Source organism: Dunckerocampus dactyliophorus, chromosome 5, assembly GCF_027744805.1.
Source record: "Dunckerocampus dactyliophorus isolate RoL2022-P2 chromosome 5, RoL_Ddac_1.1, whole genome shotgun sequence".
Classification (NCBI taxonomy): Eukaryota; Metazoa; Chordata; class Actinopteri; order Syngnathiformes; family Syngnathidae; genus Dunckerocampus; species Dunckerocampus dactyliophorus.
In genome coordinates, this window is record NC_072823.1 from 19,471,919 (window position 1) to 19,498,587 (window position 26,669).

General features: G+C 40.6%; 1 protein-coding gene across 1 annotated transcript in view; it reads right to left on the reverse strand.

Annotated features, from left to right (window-relative positions):
- The window catches only part of LOC129181178 (semaphorin-4B-like), a 53,954-nt gene that overhangs the window by 13,236 nt on the left and 14,049 nt on the right, over positions 1 to 26,669 (reverse strand). The window contains exons 2-4 of the mRNA XM_054775967.1: positions 14,887 to 15,263; positions 897 to 1,057; positions 365 to 427 (exon numbers count right to left, since the gene is read on the reverse strand). Coding sequence (XP_054631942.1) covers positions 365 to 427; positions 897 to 1,057; positions 14,887 to 14,995 — 333 coding nt within the window. The 5' untranslated portion in view covers positions 14,996 to 15,263. The remainder of the gene's footprint in view (positions 1 to 364; positions 428 to 896; positions 1,058 to 14,886; positions 15,264 to 26,669) is intronic.

Below are 26,669 nucleotides of genomic sequence, written 5' to 3' on the forward strand. Positions count from 1 at the left end.
GAGTTCACATAAAATACAACATAACGCATGCTACTAAAAACACATCAAATGCCTCCAACTCCCAATAATGACAAATATCAACTTAATGATGCATGAAATGGTTGGCTTCCAACAAATTAGATTACAATCCAAGCCATTCCACTCAGCATCACTTAATGGCAGTAGTGTAAAGCAATGCAGTCATGGTCTCGGTGCAGTCATGTTACAGCAATACAGCAAAGCCTAATAATGTACAGTGGGTATGAGGAACATTATTGCAAAGGATACAAATATATTGTGGTTAAATAGAAAGTTGGAAATTTGCAAGGCTTTGCACTTTGTGCCATCAAGTGTTTGACTTTACAAAAAGCAACAGTTGACTCACTTGCAGGTCTTTCCCTTTAAAACTGCATTCGTCTCGCTTCCTGTCTGGAGTTTTCCATGTGAGCTGGAAAGAGGACGGAAATAAAATGCGAGCGTGATTTAAGGAGGTTGCAGCAATTGGACATTTTCCATGGAAATAAAGTGAAAATCTATCTGTCTGTCTACAAAAGAAGTTTTAATGTTGTTTAGAAAACATAATCTTGCTTAATATTGGCCACTCGGCTATACTGTATTCTGTATACTATATACAGTATAATGTATATACACTGTATGATATATTGTATAATTTTAACTGTATTAGAGTTCAACATGTTAAAATAAATCAGCAAATCAACCAACCAATATTGTCACCAAAATGAAAGACTTATATTAACAAACAAAATACATACAAATATGCACTAAACTCCCATGAATTATCTTTAATTCCCGTATAAAGTGTCCAACTTATATATTTCCTTACCTAAACTTCCAGTGGGAAGTTTGTAGAAATTACAATAATTGCACTGAATTACTATGTCACTGCCTTTTCTTACATTTCTTTGCAGTGTCAGAGCGCTGATGTCTGAGAGGTTGAGAGCGAACAGAACCTCTCGAGCGCCGACGTACAGCTTGTCATCTTCTTTACTAAGCAGGAGAGATGTGAAGTTGAAGACCCCTCCCACTGAGAAACTTCTGGATGCCCTCTCTTTTGCATCTGTGGAGACAGAGGCAGTGGAGAACAGATCAGGGATGGCACAATTAATAATAACAAAACCTATGGGATGAACTCGAACAGATATTGTGAACCCCGACCTTACAAATATTCTTGTCATGATAACTGTGATGGCCAAGTGTCTCAATATTACTATCCCTGTACAGTATATTTTATGCCACTTGACACCTAAAATGACCTTGAAGACAAGAAAACAGGGCAGAGACATATTTCTGCCACCATGGGTGTCTGGCTTTGGTCCAAGCACATTAGCGCCTCCTGACTGCAGCCAGGGGTTAAATCACCAACTCCCCTAATCACTGCTTTAAAAGCTCATGTGTTTGAGATTTGAAACAGCCTGAAGGCCTTTTTATTTGCCTGCCAGCTTGAACAATCTGCCTTAATTTCAAGCCAGCATAAACACAGGCAGTGGAAACCTTAAGGGTGATACAAGAGTGTTGCTTTGAGCATGTTGATAAATGTAAAAGATAACTCGTGAAAGAAATCCATTCATTCTACTGAACACCAATGCTTCGTCCCGATCTACAAGGGGTCTGCATGCCTTATGTACAGTACTTTGGAATGTGTATGGGATGGTACCTGGAAGTATGCGGTATACAGAGTGAAAAAAACAAACAAAAAAGAGACAAAACTAAATAAGGCAGAGAGAAGCAAGAACAGAGCAAAAAAGTCAAAAAAGGGTCAGTCTAAGCAACAACAACACTGGCTTGTGTTTAACCCTTTGACACCTCAACCTTTGAGGTTATGGGGACATGTCGTGTTTAAGGGCACACTCATATGAGGCAATGCATGCCGTGGTTGGGCACTGGTGCATGTGCTCTGATCCATACTTAGGCGTGGTACATGGTACACTCCAGCACTCTTGGACGAGGTGGGCCTGTACAGTACAGTATTTCACAACAGTGAGTACGCCTCTCACATTTCAGCAAGCATTTTTATTACAGTATATGACACATTCTCGGAAAGTGCAGCCATTTTTACAAGGATGTTCCATTCTTTGTATATTTTGAAATTGTTAGTTGTAGTAAAATGGAAATTCCATGGTTGTAATTGTTACATTATTGAGGTATAATGATGATAAAAATGAATCTTGGATAGAGGATTAAGGATTACGGCAGTGCCAGGTAACGATGGTGCTCTCACTATTCACACTTTACAATTTGGACAATGTGAGGTGTAGTCATTTGTGTTGCCAGCTACTTAGACAATAATGGTTGTCATTTTCAGTGGGTAGTAAATCTATACTGCTATACAAGCTGCACACTGACTACTCTAAAGTACATTCAAGTTTACTTTTTATAGTGTTGTCCCCTGAGAAGATATAATAAAAATGCTTGCTGAAATGTGAGGGATGTAATCACTTTTGTGATCTACTGTAGCATGAGCAAAACCTGCTGTTTAAGTATGCCATTAAACAGTTAATGGACTCACAAAGGATTAATGCATTAGCAGCCTGTGTGTCCATGCAAGCAGATGATTAATGTTTCCTGACATTTTAAATGTTAAACTGTGTGTGGCTGCAAGCCCTTCTCTTTTAACGATCTTCAATTAGTGGCCCTCCATTGTTTTTTTCTGTATCGCTTGCATTACCGGAACAGCATTTACGTGCTGCAATGTCAGTGAAGAGGAGACGAGAGAAGAGAAGCGTCCCACTGGTGTACAGTACGCAAAGATTAAGCTCTTGAGGTTTCATGCACAGATTTAACTGGAATATGGCCCCTGTTGCTGTGACGTTGGTCTGCTGTTAACATATTGCTCCCCCCAGGAAGTCGCTGTCCCTTGAGTAGATAGCGAGTGAGGTGAGGTTATGTGACGTCACGTTTACTGTGGGTAATATTGGAATCTGTTTGATTTAATGACAACAGCTTGTTGTAGCTGTACCACTGTAATTATTTCCAACAGTGTCTTTTGTTTTGATACAGTATAAATCAGCCAAAACTGTCCGAATTGATTTAGAGGCCTAATTATAGAAATGAAAGTTGGCTCACGTGTTGGAATTCACTTTTTATTTTGCCAAAGGTATTTTGGTATATCTGTAAAGAGGGGCAGTGTTGCTTTCTTTTTGTGGCAAGAGGCATGGTGCATTGCTCTATTTTAATTTGTTGTTTTGTTTCACTTTTCTGTCTGTCCCCTCTTAAAGTCAAGCATTTCTGGACTGAAAAACAGAAAAAAACCTATTATGGAAACAAAAAGCTCTTAACAAAGCCACCTGATTTATTACTTTTAACTACTAGAATTAGACCAAATACTAACTAACTATAATTAGATTATGTGATATCAGCAGTAGCTGAAGACCCATAGAACTGGGATACACACATTTTTAGATTGAGATTTGTGTTTTGAATGATGTTCCCTGGTTTTGGAATATCCCACTGACAATCTGGAGAACCAGGATGCAGAAGCTGCAAAACAGAAGCCCAAAGCAAAGTTTAGGTGTCAAGTGTGCCCAACCACTGCATTAATTGACTCGTGTGAGTGTGCCCTTAAACACGACATGTCCCTATAACCTCAAGGGTTGAGGTCTGAAAGAGTTAATGTCAAGCATTTCTGCGATGGAAACAGAAAAAGCAATTACTGAAAGGTAACCCTACATATTAGAGCTGCGACTACTGCTGATGTTTTTGTTTTGAGTTTGTAAAAGTTAATGCTATGTGTAGTGTTCGTTTTATTGCTACGTGAAATCAATGCACCCAGGAAGGAAGTTCCAGGAGTGCTTAACACGGCCAAAGTACGGCAAAATACTGTAAGTATTCCATGTTATCACGAATGTGCCTGTTACTACATAGTCACATATATGAAACCATAAAACCTTCTTTAGAACGCACAGAAAAGAGAAAGACGTGTGTGTTCATGTCAGCTCATGTCAGTCACATAAGGACTATGGATGATGGGCAAAATTCCAAAAAAGTGCACTTTTCCTTCAACTCTCTTTGGGGGCATGTTTGTGGAAATGCACGTCCCAGAAATGTGCTGTACCTCAGCGATAAAAGAAAGAGACAGGGCGGACAAGGCACTTAAGAGTAGTGACAGACACAACGTGACGAGGGTTACCAAATGGCCATCCCAAACCTACTAGAAGAAAACCAACTGGTAGATGGATAAGTGCAGATGCTTCCACAACTGATCCCATCTCTGTGAATATGTCCTACACGGATGACACAAAGTAGAGGCAGAGCTGAGGGGCTGAAGGCACTTCTTCTTCTTGGAGTGTGACAGAGCTGCTTTATCTGACTGTGACATCCATGACCCTTCAGGGAAGCACATAACAAGTGCACTTAGGGTCTCACAACCTCTGGCAGCTGGCAGCAATGTGAGATCATTCCCATTATTATGTAATTAAGAGTCATTGCTGCAAATGACACCGCTTGAAAGAGCTGCCTTAAACACTTTGCTGATCTATTTAGAGAGAATTAATTACATCGGGCTTAGAGAGAGCTCCTTAAACACTTTCAAAGATGGTTTCCAGATGGGTCCCAAAAAACGTACGGGCATAATTAAAAAGGTTGAAACGTGCCCTCCAGAGTGGAGTTAAGGAGTCATTTGTCCTTTGGTGACAGCGCTGTAAGTGCTTTCTTTTGTAGGGCAGCTATAACACACTGATTCAGTCAGTGCCCTCCCTTATTGAGGGTCTCTCTTTATCGGCTCTTACAGTTGTGAGTGCAAGAGATCAGCAGGCTCATTTAAGAGGAGAACTAAAGTACTGAAAAATATGATGCACAGTACCAAATAGGTGGTCATCCAAACGTGAATCCCCAAAACTTAAATGAGGCCATGCACTGTGCCATCTTTATTGATATCTAAGGCAAGCTATGCTCATGATGTGCCATCATTCATCAGATGCCCCCAGATCCAGTGTTTGGACCATTAACACGGTCTACTTATTTGTTAATAGTCACTTCAAACATGCTTAACAAAGTTACATGAAAGAACATCACGTTTACACTTGCACAATTCAACATGTCCAAAAAGAAGAGGGAAGAAGAACTTATTAATCCTACCCCTCCTCTGTGTCTCAGCAGTCACTGTTCACTTCCTGTGGTTAACATGTGCCAACGATGTATGGCCCGAAAAATGACAATTATACCGACCAAAGAATCTTTGTTATACAGTTGAAGATGTGGTGCAAATTGAGATGCCATTGAAAGCAAGTTTTTACGAAAAAAAATAAATGATGGCGACTATGTTGTTTTCTAGGTATTTTTCAAATTTTCCACTACACAAAAGCTACTGGTATGTGACTTACACAAAACGTGGCATTTCTTTTGTTAACATTTCTGTCCAGTGAACAATAAAGGGTTAGGATTAAAAATGTCTATACATATGCGGTGTGTTCAGTATATGAAAGTTATAGTGTCATGCAGAACCGTTTAAACTACAGCTTAGTCATACACTATGACGTGTATATGCCATATTGTCGTTGATTGGAATTTATTACCTCCACCAAGCGCAAGCGCGGAGGTTATGTTTTCGCTGGCGTTTATCTGTTTGTCTGTTTGTGTTCAAAATAACTTGAAAAACTCTGAATGGATTTGGATGAAATTTTCAGGAATTGTCGGAAATGGGATAAGGAAGAACTCATTAAATTTTGGGGGTGATCTGGAGCACCGTCTGGATCTAGGAATTTTTTAAAGGATTCTTTAACGTTGCGAGATAGGACCATTTTCTCCACAAAAAATGGTCAGAGCACTTGAAAAAAAAAATACATGACAAGTTTCCAACAGGTTCTACAAAATATCAGACTGATCCAAAAAATGTTATTATTATTATTATTATTATTATTATTATTATTATTATTATTATTATTATTATTATTATTATGAATCACAATATGGGGGTTATGAATGCTAACAGCTAGTGTGAGATTTCCGAGTAGACAGAGACAGCAAATAGCAAAAGACAGTAACACCAACAAAAAATTGGCTAGTATTTGGCTTAACAGGGGACATAAGGATAAAAAAGGGAAAACAGCAAAAAAAAGACCACAACCACAGGCCCGCCTGTGGTTTATGAGGGGACAGACAGAACCTGTATAAACTCCATTTGATTTAAAAAGAAGAGTAGTAAAGAATTATATAATTTTGCTGGGAATGAGGACACTGTGTCAGTGTCAACACTAGAACTCCCACTATTGTCTAGTGACATGAAGGCACTGAACAGGACACACTGGAGCACTAAATGAATTATCCCAAGCTGTGGAGATGCTGCTGGATGGCTAAACATGTGGAAGGGGACGCTGACACATGTGGGATGCATTAAAAAGAACAAAGAAAAAAGGTCGGGAGATTCACGATGTGGGGCTGTGAACCTTCCCGTTGCAAACTCGCTGGGTTGAATCACGTTAGCAGGATAAGCCTCCGCCGCAATGCTCTACAGAGGAGATCGGCATCATGTGAATGCAACTTCAGGAAATACAAGTCGGAAAGTTATATTGTAAAAGCTGCTAAGACAGAAAACAGCAAACAAATGATGAGAAACACGGTTAATGAAAGTATCAGTAAGGAAAAAAAAGTTCCGATTTTTCCTGTCTACTAGGCCACAAATGCATCACTGTGGTGTAATTACCGCCACCAAAGAGGCGATGTTTTCATTATCTGTCTCTTTGTAGGAAATGGAGTGCACTAGTTAATATTTCTCTGCCAGAAAAATATGCTGTAGATACTTCATTTGTTTTATGTGCCGTGTACATTTAAACACTTGTAGGTGCTCAAGTGTCACCATGGCAACTCCAGAGATGCTTTTCTCTGAACTCTAAGGTGGTGTGCTGTTAAAATGATTCCCAAGCTGTAAGGTAAAAAGACTACATATTGTTGCTCCCACAGCAGAGAGCAACAACATATTTTAAAAGGTGAAATCTGTGTGCAGATAGAAACAAATGATGTTAATGTGCTTTACCTTGTAAAAGAACCTCTGCTCTCAGGGACGTTTTTTTTCCCATGAAAAGGATCATGTGCTGCTGAGGGAGCAAACAAGGGCCGACCTCAGATTAGCCACAATAATGTAAAGCAGCTGCTCACATCTTCTGGAACTTGCCATGACCCTTCGCCTGGCTGTGAACATGCGAAAAGAACCGTCGGGAGCGTACACGAGGCGATGACCTGTTTCTAACAGTAGCACAGCTACTCTGGTCTGACTATAGTCTGTTCCATGCTGTGTACAGTATGTACGCCAGGAGCCAAGATGAAAAGAAGTAATGACAGTGCAGTGTGTTGTGTAGTTTTATAGGTTCTGCTGGGTATCATGTATGCAGCCTCCCCCCAAGACCAGAACAGTGTACATGTATACAAATGTCATAAAATCATCATTGCATTCCATTGCAAGTGAAATAGCTTTATTGTAGCTTGTTTTTTTTTATTTTCACTGTAAAACTGCAGCTGAAATAACTTTTTTATGTAACATGATGTATATAATCAACACCATTAGTCGAGGCACAATAAAAGTGTTCACATTACTAATGTCGTGAATTGGAATTGGAAGAAAAAACACAACACGTGTGTAAAATTTGAGCAAGATTGGTTAAAAAAAAAAACAACCCAAAAACATGGCTGACATCAAGCGAAAAGCCTTTTTTGTGGACTTAGCAACTAACTGCCCATAAGCCATTGACCATTTGACTAATGATGATAAAACTTTGAGGATAACTACAGTGTATAACATGTATGGTAGCATGTTGGCCTCCAAGTTAATTGTTCCTTTATTAGGGCAACAAATAATTATGGTATTGCAAGTGTAATTTAGGAGTGATTTCGATAACTGCACTGCAATTATTTTTGCTTCATTCTGGTTATGTACAATACAGGCCAAACGTTTGGACACACACCCCATTCATAAGGCAAGAAATTCCACCCTCACAAGGCACACCTGTGAAAACCATTTCAGGTGACTACCTCATGAAGCTCATTGAGAGAACACCAAGGGTTTGAAGGGCTATAAAAAAAAGACATAAAATATATGTCTAAAATATATTTCATATATATATTATGAGAATCTACAATGTGAATAGTCATTAAAATAAAGAAAACGCATTGAATGAGAAGGTGTGTCCAAACTTTTGGCCTGTATGTACTGTACATTGTGGACAGTGGAGGTTGTTACTAAAAACTGGCAAGAAGAACAATCACATTGATTATAGGCAACTGTGTGTGTACTTGTGCATGAGCTGGACTTTGGGTGTCAAACATCCCCAAGTGTGGTACAAACTGCCTAGTACATGTGGTCCTCAGGTTACAGCATTCAGAGTTTTTGCTGTTTCATGCACTTCCATAAATGAATTTTAAGTAATAAATTAATTACTACATTTTGGCCCGTAAACACTGGGCTCACTCGAGGAGCGCACCCAGCCGATGAATATGTGCTGCATGCTGCAAGGTCATTTGCAACGGTGTCCAGTGGCGCGCAAGACGTGGCGTATGTATACAGAATGTGCCGCAAAAGTGCTTAGAGAGAAGAAACGTCCACCAATATTGCACTTTTGGTCTTAGCCGTTCAACTGTGATGCCTGTCATTAAGTATAAAGATTGTATCCTTGACCATGTCAAAGGATTTGCTCCTACGAAAGCAACGGTGATAACAAAGCAAGATTGTGGTCTTATTATTAAGATGGAAATGTTGCTTGTTCTCTGGCTTTAAGACCAGAGTCCACACTGTATGCCAGTGAGCCTTATGTTGATTCAGAAAGTGATCCTGTATCCTCTACCGCAGCACCTTCTGCAGATTCTTCCTGCAGCTTCCCCTGCCTCTTCTCCTGCCTCCTCCCAATAAACCACAAAGATAAAAGTAAGCTCTTCTCTTTTATTACCATTTCAAGTAATGATTGTATTTAGTGTTTTATTACTGACAGTAATTAAGTTCAATTTAGTTATAATATCTGACTTATACTAAAACTCGACTTACATCACAGTCCAGCTATGGAACTTGTACATAACCCGACAATCAACCGGAATCAATAGCAGTAAAATGTGGAAAGTTCCCCAAAAATTGACCAGGAATCAATCCTAATGCTAAACTATGTGGCATAACCACAGTGTTAAAAAGCTGATATCTCAGTTTGCACCAGTGTCATTGTGTATTTCTTGCGCAAGTTGACACATCTGTTTGAAACGAGACCACTTCTGAATAATGAATGACACTTTATTCCCTTTGAGATTACGAGCAAGGCCTTAAAATTGAAATGGTCCGCACATGAGGAGATTATCAGGCAAAGATTGGCGCCATAAAAAAGGGTTTAAAGATGTAGGTTTAAGTCATGCAGCATGGTCTGCACTAAAGCGTATGCAGGCCTCTTTTCTTTTTTTTAACTCCTTGAACCCATGATCCATCTGCTGCGTGCATAATGACAACCAGACAAGCGTTCACACCATAACACACAAATCCACATTCATTATTAATGGCAGATTACCCTGCTTATTAAGGCCAAGGCGGGGACTAGGGGACAGCCTGAAGACAAGAGGAGGGGAATAGAGTGTGCAAAAATGTTACCAGACAGTGATGCAGGGATCTGGGCCACCTATGCTACTGAGGGTAAAATCTGCAAGTTGTTAGCTAACTACCATCCGGAAATAGCACCCATAAGTACAAAAGTCAGTGTATAAACACAGTGTTAAAAAGCATTTGTTTTTAAGGGAATATTGGAAATGTCACTGTCATTACACCTACCAAGCCATGTTGCCCTCCATGTCACCCACATTTAAATATATAACCAACTAACTAACTAACCAGCATCACCAGGGATTTCTTAGACTTACTGCAGAAGCCATCAGTTACAAATGAATGCTCCCCCATGTTAACCTAACATCCAATAAAATGGGTAATTGTTGGGTTTTATGAGAGTTGTAAGCAGCTCTGTTGTTAAAGTCGGCTATTTCCTGCATGACCCCTCATGAAAATAGTTAAATAATGCTCTTCCCAAACAAGACAAAGGATGCTACTCTCTAAATGAATTGCTAAATTGGACAACAACATACAGAACATTCCTCCTCATGTGCTGCAGCTCCACTTGACTCGTCCAACATGAGGCTTGTGCATATTTCACGGTGTTTAACACTGGCTACACGCCCGCCCGAAAAACAAATATTTCTATGAAGACAGCCAGAAGTGAGAAGCCTGCACTTATTCAGCGAGTGATTAATGGTGTGCGTTGCCATGAAATGGCTTCGGCGGGGCAGAGCTGTGAGTTTTTCTCTCGGAGAGATTACCTGTTGATATGGGTGGGACAGGGAGGGGATTCTAAATGAGGTTACATACAAGCTCAGACTGGACGTAATTCATGTCCATAAAAGAGCGGTAATGCAGGTTTATCAACAACAATCCTCCGTGACTCTAATGATGCCTGAGCCATTAACCACAGTACAAACAGAAAGGCTGCCGTGATGTCGCCATCCATCATTTGGTATCATTTCCTACAGCCATACTGAAGCACATTAAATGTTTTCATCCGCTTTGTCATCTCACTTGGGACCATTTATGGCTTCCATGAAGACAAATCATGCAGCACATGAGCACAAATGTGAAGAATAATAATGGGCAGATTGAAATGCATGTTATTCTATAATAAACCTCAACGTACCAAAGTACAGTGAGTATCTAAGGATAAAGCCCAGATGTATGTTTGGCTTATTCTTTGGCTTTTTCTTGGCTGCACTTATTCCACAAGATGCCTTGTCAAGGGGTTTAGAGAATAACCATGGTTTTCGTACACTGTCTCGATTTTCGTACAATATTGCACGCAACAAACTTATCCATTTGCCCTGTACTGTATTGTTCTGTGAAATCAATTGCCCAAACAAACCAACCTAGGTGTTGCCAGCTCACTGTCCATGTATTTTTTATTGCGTACGACTGCCAAATAACCTGCCATTGGGCCAAAAAAGTTGTATGTGCCAGCAATTTGATAAAGAAGGTGAGAAACTTTGATTTCAATGTAGGGGAAGTCTGCATCAACAAGTTCCATCTATTCATCATTTATAATAATTCTGAATTGTTTTCTGTATGTACAACTACAATTATTTTCTATAAAATGTATTTTTTCTTAATATTTTTGGGATTCATTGGTTTATCTTATTTCCTACGGGCCAAATTGCCTCGGTTTTTGTATGTTTAGGTTTTTGTCTGACCTTTTGGAACAAATTTAAAAAAAAACGAGATACCACGACACGTCAATAATCACTGAACATGTCAATATGAAGATTAAGATAGGGTTTTGTTGTTTTTACGCTGTACAGTGGTTTCATCATTAGGGCCCAAACATCTAGGTGCAAGGACCCTCTTGAAATCGTGTTGTTTTTTGTTATTATTACTATTTTTAATTAGGGGTGTGATGAAATATAGCTACATCAAAATATCGCGATATTTAACCTTACGCTAAATTATTGTTACGCTCTCACCGTGTATCGTTTTTTTTATCATCATTGAAATACAGGCGCTATAAACATCTTCCACAGTTGTACCTCAGTGAGTCACCATTTAACATTTCATCCAGGATGAGCTCCTTGCGAAAGTGGCAGAAAACTGAGCGGAAAAAAAGGAAAAAAAAGCAGAAGAAGAAAAAACAAACACTTGAGCAGTGACGGGCGGTGCAACAGACATGCACCGCCACCTCATTCGTCACCATGTTCGCAGAAAAAACTGTGCCTAGTAAGAGAAATGTTTCTATTCAAATGCTAAATGTTGTGTTATTCAAGCAAGAGACGCATGTTTAGTTTACGGTTACTGTCAACATTGTCGTGCTTCTCAACCTTATCCAGATCATTGTCTATCTCTTTCTGATAATGTGATTAAGTCATTACTAATACACTACACTGAAAATGTATTTTTGTTATGTTTCTACGTAGTAGATTTGATCTACTTGCGAGGCATGAGATGTTGTGTTTTCTGAATGAGTTTAAAATAGTGTCACTGTTTGTCACACACCTAATATAAAATTTGTTATGCTGCACTAAAATTGTTGTTTTGCACCATTGCTGGTTGTATTCTGATTAAAACATGCTGCAAAATATCCACCCATTTTCTATATCATGAGTCCTCATTAGCACCAGGGCACCGTGGGCCGCAGTTTGATGATTGACTTTGTCGTCGGACTTGCGGCCACACATTTTGGACACTCGGGTGAAGAGAGGGGCGAAGCTGTCAACCGATCACCACCTGGTGGTGTGTTGGCTCCGATGGTGGGGGAGGATGCCGGTCAGACCTGGCAGGCCTAAACGTATTGTGACGGTCTGCTGGGAACGTCTGGCAGAGTCCCCTGTCAGAAGGAGTTTCAAATCCCACCTCCGGGAGAGCTTCGGCCATGTTCCGAGTGAGGCGGTAGACATTAAGTCCGAGTGGGCCATGTTCCATGCTTCCATTTTAGAGGTGGCTGATCGGAGCTCTGGCCGTAAAATGGTTGGTGCCAGTCGTGGCAACAATACTGACTCGAGATGTTGTGGACTGGTGGAAGGAATACTTCTAAGACCTGCTCAATCCCACCGACATGTCCTCCAATGAGGAAGCAGTGCCTGAGGACCCTGCTGTGGGCTCTCCTACGGTATCTCTGAGGCTGAGGTTGCAGAGGTGGTTAAAAAACTCCTTGGCCCGGTGGTGGATGAGATGCGCTTGGAGTTCCTTAAGGCCCTGGATGCTGTGGGCGTGTCTTCAGCGTTGCGTGGACATTGGGGGCGGTGCCTCTGGACTGGTAGACCGGAGGGTGTGTTCCTACTATCGTGGGATCACACTTCTCAGCCTTCCTGGTGAGGTTCAAGGGTTCTGGAGAGGAGAATCTGCCGGATAGTTGAATCTCAGAGTCAAGAGGAGCAGTGTGGTTTTCGTCCTGGTCGTGAAACTGTGGACCAGCTCCACACTCTCGGTATGGTCCTTGAGGGCGCATGGGAGTTTGCCCAACCAGTCTACATGTGTTATGTGGACTTGGAGAAGGCATTCGACCGTGTTTCTTGAGGAATTCTCTGGGGAGTACTCCAGGAATATGGGTTACTGAACTACCTAATTCAGGCGGTTCGTTTCCTTGTATCACATCTATCATATCAGTTTGGTTCGCATTACCAGCAATAAGTACCAAAGTCCTTTTGTCACCAATTCTGTTCATTACTTTTATGGACAGAATTTCTAGGCTCAGCCAGGGCGTGGAGGGGTACCGGTTTGGTGGCTGCAGGATTGGGTCTCTGCGTTTTGCAGATGATGTGGTCCTGCTGACTTCATTGAGCTGTGACCATCAACTCTCACTGGATCGGTTCACAGCTGAGTGTGAAGCGGCTGGGATGAGAATCAGCACCTCTAAGTCAGAGTCCATGGTTCTCGCTTGGAAAAGGGTGGAGTGCTATCTTTGGGTCGGGGATGAGATCCTGCCCCAAGTGGAGGAGTTTAAGTACCTTGGAGCCTTGTTCACGAGTGAGGGAAAGATGGAACACGAGATCGACAGGCAGATTGGTGCGGCGTCTGCAGTGATGCCAACTCTGCATCAGCCTGTTGTGGTGAAGAGGGAGCTGAGTCGAAAGGAAAAGCTCTCAATTTATCGGCCGATCTACGTTCCTACCCTCACCTATGGTCATGAGCTTTGGGTAGTGACCGAAAGGACAAGGTCGCGGGTACAAGTGGCCAAAATGAGTTTTCTCCGTAGGGTGGCTGGGCTCTCCCTTAGAGATAAGATGAGAATCACTGTCATCCGGGAGAAGCTCGGAGTAGAACCGCTGCTCCTCCGTATTGACAGAAGCCAAATGAGGTGGCTTAGGCACCTGGTCAGGATGCCCCCCGGACGCCTCCCTGGGGAGGTGTTCAGGGCACATCCAACCGGTAGGAGGCCTCGGGGAAGATCCAGGACACGTTGGAGGGATTATGTTTGTGTATGTTTTAATAGTAACAGTGGCTGACTTCTTTTTGCATTCGAATGCCTGTCAAGAATGTTAAAAATGGCACTGGTAAGGATATATAATAGCAACAGTTTGGTCCTGTAATGGATTAATTCGATTTCCACAAATTCTGGGAAAAATTGTTGTGCAACCTGCCTAGAGTGGAGGTCAGCCAACACCTCGCCAAACATTGCGAAATTAAGCACTGGGAAAAACTCTGACTCAGTTGTGTTACCACTCATACTACTAACACAAGAGGTGTCTGGCCCACTGCACCAATATTGTGGATCACAAAAGTAATTGTTTGTGATCTATGCCAATGACAAATTATAACAAAGCAGTGTTATTCTACGGTCAAATTTCATCCTATTGTTGCTTTAAATACTATGAATGGTGCAACATGACATATAGTACTAGTGGTTTTTCATATGAACAAACATAATGTTGCCACTGTACTTGAGCACCTACACCTGGGGTCACCAACGTTTTTCCTTGTGAAAGCTACTTTTACAAAATGAAAATGGCCAAGAGCTACTCATTTTTGTAACATTTATTTTCAGAGCTTATTTTAAACCCAAACAAAGCGAATATGCTTGTTTTACCAGAACATTAACAAAATGCTGGTGTCCACAACTCACATTTTGTATTTCAAAATGCATTTATTTCTACTGTTCTTTCATTATTAACTGAAAACCTGAATGAAAAGCAGGCTTGCGGGCACCTCATGTGGTCGTGGGGGGCTACCTGGTGCCGCGTGCACCACGTTGGTGACCCCTGACCTACACGATGAGGCGCCGTAACATCAACAACATCCAGTTTGCCGAGTTCTGCTATTCACATAGAACCCCTGTGGAGGACTCAGACACTCCCAAAGCCAACATTGGTTTGGTTTAGTGGGATACTTAATGACACCCTTTGCACAGGTATTATTTGCACTTTATGAAGTATATGCACATAATGATGAAGATGATTACTTACCATAAGAGAAGGTGAGGCGTGGAGTGACGTCATTCTCAGCAGCAGGTGAATGAAGACAAATAACAAGTACAAGAGTGAAAACTTGGAGACAGAGGCAGCCCATCCTCATTGTCCAAATGTCTCCCCTGGACAAGCAGCCTCTATTTGACTTTCAGGTTTTGGTGGAATTCATCAAAAGCTTGTGTGTTTATTTTTTTCCCCTTCCTCGCTCCTGTCTCGCTCCTCACACAGCTCCAGGCTCCTTGAAAGAAAAGTCTATGCTGTTTCGGGCACACCCTTGTGTTTGTAAGGGATGCTGGTTTGGAGGGACAGCCTGCACCTCAGCTTTCTATGGGCAGACTCCATGCATAGACAACGAGGCAGGCTCCCTCTGATATCTGCGAAAGAAAAAAAACATTTACAATAAATAAATGAGTATGCATTGGGTGTTAATTTGTCTGATTTCCAAAGGTAGTGTGATATATAATAGCTAGTCTGCACTGTTTTAAATACTTTTAAGCAGAGTCATTATTATTACCTCAAGCTAGTTTGCTCATTGCGATTTAGAAGGATAAAGGAGGGATCTGTTTCTGTTACAGTCCAGGTTTTTTTTTTATATTTAATTTTTTATCTTTCTTTTATTATTTAACATTTTATTTAATTAAACAGTCACTTAATGAATTAAAATATGTGGGGGAGTGTATATGGATCTATGCAGGAGAGGTGAATCTATGAAAGTGATACAAACAAGGATTCTGTGCCAATTTAATTCTGTCTTGTGCCTGCAGGCCTGATGATGCATGCATCAGGCGGAATGAGACACGCTAACAAACAACAGTAGTGGAGCAGAACGAAGATCTTCTGTATTTACTTCTCTGAATGTGGTAAAGAGGAGCAGAGGAGGCTGAGGGCAGCAAGAAACCTCTGGCTACATGATAAAACAGAAAACTCCAATATAAATCAAATATTGACTGTAGCGGTGAAGAGATAAAGTCATTGTAGAAAGTTTCAAGCTTCTCTTTTCATCACACACAACATACACGTGTAAGGTCAGTGTCTGCTTGGGGGGGCTACTAATGTAATAGAACTGCTGTGATCACTGTCAGTTTAGATGTTAAAATATGACTCCAGGGTGTTTTTCAGGTCAGGTTCATTAGATAGAGTCAGCTGCTGACAACTCAATGCCACCAGCAGCAACTCTTATCTGCATATCTGAATCGCTCCTGCCTGCTCTATTGTTCACTTCACTGCCAGAGACAAGAAATCTGCAAATTCTTGGAACTGTTTGCTGAAAGAAAATGTGTTATTCAGATAAGACAAACTGGATGCACATTGTTGAGAAGCCAAGAGAGAGTGCAAATGTATGATGGTCACTGATTCCAGTTCTCAGCTGCATCGGTGACGGACTTACAGGGCAATTCGCACACGTTGATTAACCGATGGCTGCAGGATGTGGAAGGAAACTCAATACGGACATCCCAGTTACAACTGCAAACACTCCATTACCGCGGCCTCGGGGAGAACCTAATTAAATGCAACCGACAGGAGGTTCAGTTTTATGCGAGACACGGCAATCGATAGCAAAAGGCAGCAAGCGAAGCTATTCTGAGGGCTCCGAGACGTGAACCGCAAACACAGACATCTCCGCAGACGTCTGAGATGAGGAGAGAGACACAGATGTTATGCAGGCTAAAATAAACACAGCCTATATGGCAACAAAAACAAATTTAATGATAATTTTACATAGTAGCACTTGCAGGAGTGATTACTTCTGGCTGTGCACAACAAAGAAGACGATGAGATGCCACACATGCAGGAGGCTGAGGCTAAGCGAGAGCTGGAGTCAGCTAAAGTGAAAGAGAACAAGGGTCCCTCTGACAGCATAACAATCTATATGCAACTCTGCACTTCGCTGCTCTCTCCCGCATCATGCATAAACTGAATCATCCCTTTCACTCTCTACATAGGCCTGATAGTGTGCTCGGCTATGGATGACGCCCATATGCATTTCCACATATGCTTAGATCCTTCCTATAGCACATCTACATCAGCCTTATTGGGTCGTCATAGTGGTTCTCCATAGTATGGGGACCCTGAACCTAAAAGTTTAGTACTTTTAAAAATACTTATGTTGGCTTATGGTGACTTTGTAGAAGTCAAAAACCAGCAAGAAACGACATACATCCACCACTACAACTGAACAATGTGTATTTGAGTGTGTCGAACGTCAGTCACAATTGATTAACAGAAATCAGCTCAGTCAGTCCATCACCAGGGAGCACCAGCATTCGATTTGACAGTCCATGCAGAGAAATCCGTTGCACAAGGAGATAACAAAAAAGAAGAAGAAGCGCTGCTCAGACGAGGGAGTGAATCCTCAACTGACGTCTTATTCATTAACACGTGGGCTGTAATGAGAAAAAAACCCTACATTTGGCTGCTGTCAATTCTCCACATAACAAGCTCAGTGTTGTATGATCGAGAAAAACATAAGAACGATATTTTAACACAGTCTTTCCTGTGTGGTCACAATATCTTCAAAGAGGAAATGAACATTATATTTAGCCCATTCCCAGCAGTCATTGCCATCACTTCCTGTAAGGCAGCTGCAGCCATTATGTCATAAAAGGATCACTATACAGTACATTATCTCACACTGAGGACAGACCAATGACAGCACAACTTATTGTGAGTATTAAAAATAGCCGCTCCTGAAACAGGTGGTGCCGCCACAATCATGCAGGCCATTGGGGGCTAGCTGCAGAAAGGCTGGCGGATAAACACAACCCACAGGCACATCTGTCATCTCACATACCGGCCACTTACATCACAACTTTCGGACAATGCCGATCAACGACCGGCCGTCAACCTGTGAGCAGCATTTGCTCTTGTGATCCTTCTCGTGCACGTCGCCTTTCAGACGTGTGAGTGAGCAGATGTGAGATTGGGAGGGCATCGTCTGTCAGGCAAGGCTGTTTAATGACACACGGACTAAGAGGCTGATACCAAGGGCGAGTCTCGTGAGGGTGTTGACGTAGTTTTGCACTGTTGCTCATTGTGTTTCTCAACCGATCAACACTGAGGTATGATTCACACCTAACGTAATGTTTACACCAAGCAGTTCCTGATCAGGCTTGCATTACCCTCATGGGGTGTGTAGGCAGGATGATCAGCACCTGTGTCAGCTACGTAAATAGCATTTAATCCAACAATACATAAAACAAAAAAGATGAACGAGTACAGTGCTGCTCGGGGACATTTTCCATTTAACAACAGGTGTTCCTGACCGGGCATGCAAAATTTTGAGTAGAGTTGTGAAACTTGATTTGACAATATTCAAACATAATATGTCTTTTATTTTGAATTATACAAATGATATGACTAGTTTGGGAGGCTGAAAGAACATGTTAAAAGCTCCCAAATACATTAATAAATAAATGAACAAAATAAAAACAAAATTAATTCCAACAAATGTTTTCCAAAATAAAAACTCTAAAAATAATAATGAAAAAAAATTAATAAAATGTTAAATATTTTACAATCTTCAATTATTTGCACAATGTACAATTTTCCATGGATTTGGGGAATAGAACAATTTGGGACACACGTCTGCTATTAATTGTCTCCGTAATTAAGTAAGTAAGTAATTACTTTTATTATTAAATCATTCATCTGTTACTATTATTAATAAGATGTATAAATTGCTTACTGCCAAAAATGTCAACACTGTCAACTATCAAAAGTATTGAAGTGTCCAAACTGCATTGTATGGCTGTGTTTCCCTTAAAGGAAAACTGCACTTTTTTTTGGGAAATTTTCCCATCATGTGAGACATGAACACACGTCTTTCTCTTTTCTGTGCTTTCTATTCGGGGTGTAACGCGTATCGAACCGTTCAATACGCATGCGTACCGAACCGTGACCCCTGTAATGAACAATATTTGATCAACTTCTGATGCCGCTCTGTGCTGAAATCTGAGACTTAGGTTGCATTGTCAAGCACAGAGTCACTGAGCTCCGCCTCCCACATTCATACCCTGCTGAAAATGTTGAAAAATGAGAAAAATGTCAAAAATGTTGGCAATTTCAATAAATTTCAAATTTAAAAAAAATATTTTTGTATCAAAAAAATATCGGACTGTCACACAAACGCATCAAACCGAACCGAACCGTGAAAGTTGTGTGATAAAACACAGCTAAAAAGAGACAGATAATTAACTCGTATGTAGTGGGACACACCTACGCCGCCTACAAAGACCGCTATTAAAACACCTCCATTGTTTTATATACATGTTGTGGTCACGTAGTAACAGGCACATGTAATACTTACAGTATTTTGCCGTGTTTTGGTCCCTTTAAGCATTACCGGGCGCATTGATTTCACATAGCAATATAAAAACGAACGCCTTCACCAAGGATTAACTTTTCCAAACTTAAAAACAAAAAGAGCAGCAGGAGTAGCGGCATCTCCAGTTTGTAGTCTTACTTTTTGGTAGTGGCCTGGATTGAGAGCGTGGCGTGGAGGCGTTTCAGGCGAGTGTGTGGTAAAGCTAGTCGCTAGCCAGCTAGTAGCTAGCTGGTGGCAAGGTGTCAATACACCAGTAACGTAGTTGGATCGGCATAACAATGTTAATAATAATAATAACAATGTTCAATATTCAATATGCAATGGACACAAGACAAAACACAACAAATTCCATAACAAACTGAACCTAACTCTACCACTTGCTGGAAACAGCTAAGAAAAGGTTAACAAGTAAAAGCATTTCCACTCATCAGGTCAATGTCATTCACACAGCAATTTGGAGGTAATCCTCAAATGCCCCCATTAGGGTCACATTTTTCTATAATCTTTACATGTTCTTTCAAGCGCAAATGTTTCTTCACTGAATCACAGCAAAAACGATCATTATGGGAAGATTAGATAAAATAACCTGAGATGAAATCTTTTTAGAAATACCCCTCAGAGTGGCATAAAAAAAGAAGTAAGCCGAAAACTTGCCATTTTAATGGGCCTGCTTAATTTTTTATCACCTTTTTGAAAAGTGGCTGCGAAGAAAGTTAGTCATTATGGAAAGACTGTTAAACAGCTCGCGTTATCCCGTGAATAGAAATGTAAAGTTTGTGTTTCTGATTAAGGAAGTGCGGAGTTGGAGGAAAGAACGTATTCCTGCTCGACCCATTTTAAGTTCAATCCCCAGACCCAGCTAAGAGCAATTAATGGCTCATTTTTCCCTGAATGAAGCATACAGCTGTAATTATGACCATATGCTATTCCAAAGACGTCTAATTGCCTCATTAAAATCTTATTTAACTCCTCAACAGAGATGGGGGACATTTTGAACTGAGGGTTCAGGGGAGCTAACTTCATCAAGCTTGCTTCTCTGCTGGGGATGGTGACACACACAATCGGAAGTTGTGAATAAGATCTTAGTGCAGACTTCTTCAAACAGCCTGAATTTGAAGCAGTATTGACAGATTAGCGTCAAATACGTTTGGTGAGGGTGAATAGGAATATTTCATCACCTCTGTCTTTGACAACCAATACAACTACCTAAATCAGCCGGATCTCAGAAGTGGAAATATTCCTAATGATATTCCGTTTCATTCCTCCAGGCAAAATTGTCGTAACAGATGTAGAGCAGGCAAGAAGGAGATTGCTGACAAAATGTAAAGTAGCTAAGTTAGACCATGGCCTGCTTTAACTATTAAGGTCGAAGTCAGTAAAGAAGAGCAGCAGAGGGAGGAAAGATCATTAAAAGACAGTAAAAGAAGAAGGTTAAGCAAACACACAGTTGTCTTGTAGTCTCATCACAGTCAAATTTGTGTCGACTAAGTTAACAACCCAGTAAGTCGAAAAATCTTCCAGAGATCTTCGACCATACTAACATTGCAGAAAAAAACACCTGAAATGAAGCAATCTAACAAGACCAAAGGCTCAGAGTTTGTGTACTTTGTGTACTAAGCGAAAGTCCCTGTCAAAAGCCATCAGATGGAGCCTAAACCTGGATGAAAACTCTTCTTTTTAAATACTTAAAAAAAAACCTGAATTGGCATGAATCATAATCATAATCACCAGCAATGCCCGTCTATAATGTCATCTGTGGTTTTAGAGTTTCACCACTATAGTATTCCATGCATAAAACAATTCTAAATGCATATTAATGGTAAATGAAAGGAATAAATTAACATTTAAGGTTACTTTTACCTTTATTGAAAACATGACTGTTCTCAAGTGAGAAACTCTTGAATTCAAGAAATAACTCATGACAAAATAGGAAGGTGGTGTCAGTGTGGTGTCTCGCTGCCACATCGTGTCTTGAAACAGTCACATCAACAATCATGTCTTCACCTCAAATGTTCATTTAACCCTTTCATTCATCATTTATATGTATTTATATGCATTTATATGCAGCTATAATTGTAAAAGTATAAAAACGAGTTTTGTGTTAACATGTCTGGCTTTCTGGAACAGATGAATTGAATTTACAATATTTCTTATGGGACAAATTCAGTTAACATCCGTTTTGGACCTTCTGGAACGAATTAACCAAGGTTCCACTGTAGTTGATCCTTTGACCCTTTGTTGTAACAGTCAGATTTGTACATATTTATTTTTGCTAATCCTCTGGCAAGTACGGTTGGGCATCGTTTGAATTTGAATGATTCCAGTTCCGATTCCGATTCCTAGTTTCTATTCCGGTTCCTAATGATTCTCGATTCCGATGCTTTTAAAAGTAAGGGTCATAACATTTTCAATGGTTTACATGAGGGTGCTAACCAGAATATTTTGGGGATGAAATGTCTGAACTTCACCATAAATTGTTTAATGTTATGAACTTTTGAAATCAACTTGACTATGAATTTCACACAAGGCTATTTTCAACCATATAAATCCATATATTACATAATATATAATATACAATATTATATATAAATATAATATATAAGTATCAAACCATTCAACTTGAATATAAATGTTATGAAGTTTCTTTCTACAGGAATACACTTTCACAAAAGATGTTTACTTTTGAAAAGCTAATACATTTCCACATATGCTTTATTTATGTGTCAGTGTGTGTAAAAGATTTGTCTTTGAAAAGCACACGGGCTAATGTTATGACTTAGCAGTAGTAGATTTTGTTTGTTGCCTCAAAGTTGGTGTAACCTATTTTTTATGACGCACTCATTTTGTTATAAGTAAACAGGATGTAGCCAACGGAGCTCTTACTTTGAAGGCCGGAAGTGTGTTGTGTGGGTTGAGAAAGTGTCTTGACTGCTGCTAAATGAGACTAGCTGTGCACATGAATAAACTTACCTCCTAGAGCCGTAGCTCCCATCCTTTATTTACACTGAACTTGCACATCAGCGGGCATCCTGAAACATTGTTATGAGACAGTCGTCATTTATTGTTCGACTTCCCTGATTCTGACTGCTTCGAGGAAGTCTGACGTAGCGCATCAAAGACAAGGTATTCTTGTTGAGGTGTTTAATCATGTTGACCCTCCTTTGTATGATATTGTGTTGCAAATGTTGCACTGAGCCGACCGCTCTTTTTTATGACAGTAAGCCAAACTTTTTAGGCGCTGTTGGTGCCCGCCGGCTCTAGTATTTGTGAAGTGAGCGTCGAAACTAGGAATGGAAATAAAAAAATGTGAACGGTCCCGGGAGAATCTCAATGTTAGTCCCGGTTCCCATCGATGCTCGAGACTCGGTGCCCAACCTTACTGGCAAGTGCATGTAAAATGCAAGCACACTGATGAATCTGCCATGACCTGCCAATGGATGTTAAATCCCTTAGTGTGACATAGTGGCGCCAAGAAAAAAATCCACTGGCCGCTCACAATGAGTAGAGGAAAGCCATAAATACAATGAGCATAGTGCTGCAACATTAGGGACTGACATTTGTGAGGACGTTACCACGTCAAAGTATTCTACAGATACGGAAAAAAGGCCATAAGTGTGCACTGTGATGAGATGCACAGATGAGCTTCTCATAAGATGCTTTCCACTGCACAAATGGAGAGAAAACCAGAAGAGGTCTCCTGACCCTAAAGAAGCTATATTTTATACATTTCACCACACTTTTCAGCTTTGTGTTTGTTCTTCGTCTAACTCAGCAAGCCAACACGTGTTAAACAAACTGCTGCCATATGCAGTCCAGCAAAGGCAGCAAATTTAGAGGTAACTATCTTTGGAGAGAAGGAAAAAGATACACAGTCTTATACTGTTTGACATATCGGAGCTCTTTGCTTTTAGGAAGGGTCATGTGTCTGCCAGGTGAAACTGTAAGTAGGTCAGGCCTGTTGAAACACTCCCACTTTGAATGTCTCTGTGTATTTACTCTATAAACCTGCTTACTGGAGTGAAATATTGACAGCAATGAGGGCTGTGATGATAACATGGCATCAGCCCCTGAGGCACTTTATACAGTGTTCATCAAAAGAACTGCGGATCCAAAGTCAGTTTTAAACAATGGCATACTGTGCATTGTTTGGACATGTCTACACTTACTGTATAACAAACTCAGACTACTATACTGTAAGCCCTGCCTCCCTGCATGGGCTGATTGTACTGTGATTTGCTGTCTTTACAGGCATGTCAATTAACAGTGACCTCAACAAGTGCCTTTGATAGCTCAGTTGGTAGAGCATAGGCCGCTGGTTCAAATCTGGCTCAAAGGACGTTTGTAGACGGCAGTAGCTCAGTGCTCATGTGTGTGGTGTGCAACACAAAACAGTGGGCTATATACAGCATAGTGTAAGTAGAATATCTAATATATGATATAGGTATATAGTGTATATGAGGGATTATAGTCCATCCATTTTCTAGGCCGCTTGTCCTCACTAGGTTTATGCTGAAGCCTATCCCAGCTGACTTCGGGCGAGAGGCTGGTCGCCAGTAATCGCAGGGCACATATAGACAAACGGCCATTCACACTTATGGACAATTTAGAACATGCAAACTCCACACAGAGATTTGAACCCAGAACTTTTGACTGTGTGGCCAATATGCTAACCACTAGGCCACCAGGATTATAATCAGTATGATAATAAGTGAAGAAAGTAACCACTTGGACAACCTACATTATCACAGATATTTTAAAAAGATTTCTTGGACAAAAAGTAACAATCAAACTGCTGATCGTCATGAAAAAAGTGAACACCGGTATATCTTTAATTGTGTGTCAAAAAACGAACGTGATTATTTGGTAAGCAATACAAACATAAATTACTCAAGGATTTTGGGGTTCAGTCGGGATAACACTGTCATGACTGTTGCCATAGCAGGGGCAGTTTTATCAGAACTGGATGCTTTCATTTAGACAAAGAGCAATGACTAGTTTGAGCAATAGAAACTGGCTGCTGTGTACAGTACTGAAATTCTACTCGTTGACCCATTGACTCTATTCAGTCTATTTCCAGAGGCATTGCCACATAGCAACTTTCTATTATTAGTTCAGCAGGGAATTTTAGAAAGTCAAACACACCATAGGAATTAATGAGATTTGTGAATGTACTTCAATAGTTGTTTTATTTAGCAAAAATGAATGTACTGTATTGTAGTATACATACTGTATAGCAGTGTGCAAAGGGTATGTGAGGGAAGGAAGGGTATACATTCAACTGACATAATTTTTAAAACCTAGACGTTTTAACAGGGATGTTGCAACATGTTCCCTGTATCTACAATTTTCTACATTTCTGGTTTCGTCTCCTTTTCCCATCAGTACCAATGGAAGGTTTTCATCTTTTAAAGTGACAGACAGCATTTCCTTTAATTTAATTCCCATATATTTCCATTAATTGCCATAAATTATTGTTAACTCCCGTTGAAAGTTTCAACCCTCGTGACCAGTTTATCTCCATGGCTTCACATATATTCCCGTTACTTCTCCAGTTGAAAGTTTCATTCACTCATTCTCTATTGCTTGAATTCATGTTAATTCCCATGGCAAATGTATAACTTTGAAAATCCCTGAAATTGTTCAAACCTACATACCGACAGTACAAAAAATACTACCTTTTCTAAACAGCTTCTATCAGCCCCTTTCCAAAAATAAATCATGTGTCCTGGGAGGTTAATAAAACAAAATGGCCAAACAATGCTATGAAAAATAATATGCCGCAATATTATTTGTAGCCATATTGACCTATGGACCACTCAATCAGTAACAAGGCATTGAAACATCAAGCCTGCTTGAAATCGATTAGGCTGGTGTGGGTCCATGAAAGGCTGTAAACAAAGCAGCATGGTTGCTCCTCCCTTGATGTCCACAGCCAGAAGCTGTACGCATTCCACTGGCTTAGAGGCTCAGACACAAGCTCAGGCTATAGGCCACTGGGCAAAAGAACCGCACACATCCATCACTGTTAAAGGCTGATAAAAGGCTGAGGTTGTCTATTTCTCCACATGTCCATCAATGACACCGGCTGCAAGCCCACCATGAGGATTTGGCTAAGTCTGCACAGCATGTGAAGATAGTCCTGCTGTTGTGAATCATGCATATATCCTGTTGATTAACCATCGACCCTATACAAGAGCTGTATCAATCTACCTAATCTAAGACCTTCATTTTTCAAAAGTACAAGTCAAGTCCTACTCTTTAATTCACATTGAAATTTATTTGGGGGAAAGCCATCTCCTTTATGTGGGGTCTTGGGCGTGGGCTCGCTGCCCCCCGCCCCAACATTCAGTGACCTCACTTAGTAAGGATCAATAGCGGCATGCACATTCCTCAGTCTTCAGGAGTCACACTAAAACCCTGGCATTCCGGTCATTTGAGCCCTCATGTGAATCCTTTAGCAGACTGATATTTGGATTGAATTCCAATCATTGAAATCCAGCATCCCAGACGACCAGATGTGACCCGTGAGGCCAGCATATCAGGACAAACCATACGGGGCAGATGAGCTCTTGTCACTCAAGAGCGACCCTCCATTGGCAAGGCAAATGCAATCAGGCTAATGCTGTCAGTCAAGGGCAAAATACTTGAGCCAGCAGTGCTTATTTCTGGTTGCTTGCATCATGTACAAAAATTTTATTTTTCTTAATTTAATATTCACTTAAAAAAACGAACAACGTAGAATATAATTACAAACAGTGTAAAACATATTTGAGCAAAGTTGAAAAATCATGTCAGTGACCCTTTAATGTTCCTTTGGTTCAGCAGTGGTTTTCGTGTTGGAACTCTGCCATGTACTGTCGGCCGTTTTTACCCAGTGTTTTTCTTATGGTGGAGTCATGAACACTGACCTTAACTGAGGCAAGTGAGGCCTGCAGTTCTTTGGATGTTGTTGTGGGGTGTTTTGTGACGTCTTGGATAAGTCGTCGCTGCGCTCTTGGGGTCATTTTGTTTGGCCGGCACTCCGGGGAAGGTTCGTCACAGTTCCATGTTTCGTTATTTGTGTATAATGGCTCTCACTGTGGTTCGCTGGAGTCCCAAAGCTTTAGAAATGGCTTTATAGCCTTTTCCAGACTGATAGATCTCAATTAATCTCAGTTAAGTTATGTTTTGACAGGGGGGCACTTTTTCACACATGGCCGTGTAGATTTACATATAAAAATTTGTATTTAAAAACGACATTTTGTATTCAGTTGTGTTGTCATTGACTAATATTTAATTTTGTTTGATAATCTGAACATGCAAACATGCAAAAAAATAAAAATAAATAAGGAAGAGGGCATACACTTTTTCCACACCACTGTTTATGTACATTTTTAGGTGATCCTCACTGTTATGAACTGTTCTTTGCCAAGAATCTTTTGTATCGAGGGGTACACCCCAATTTTTCCACCTTGGA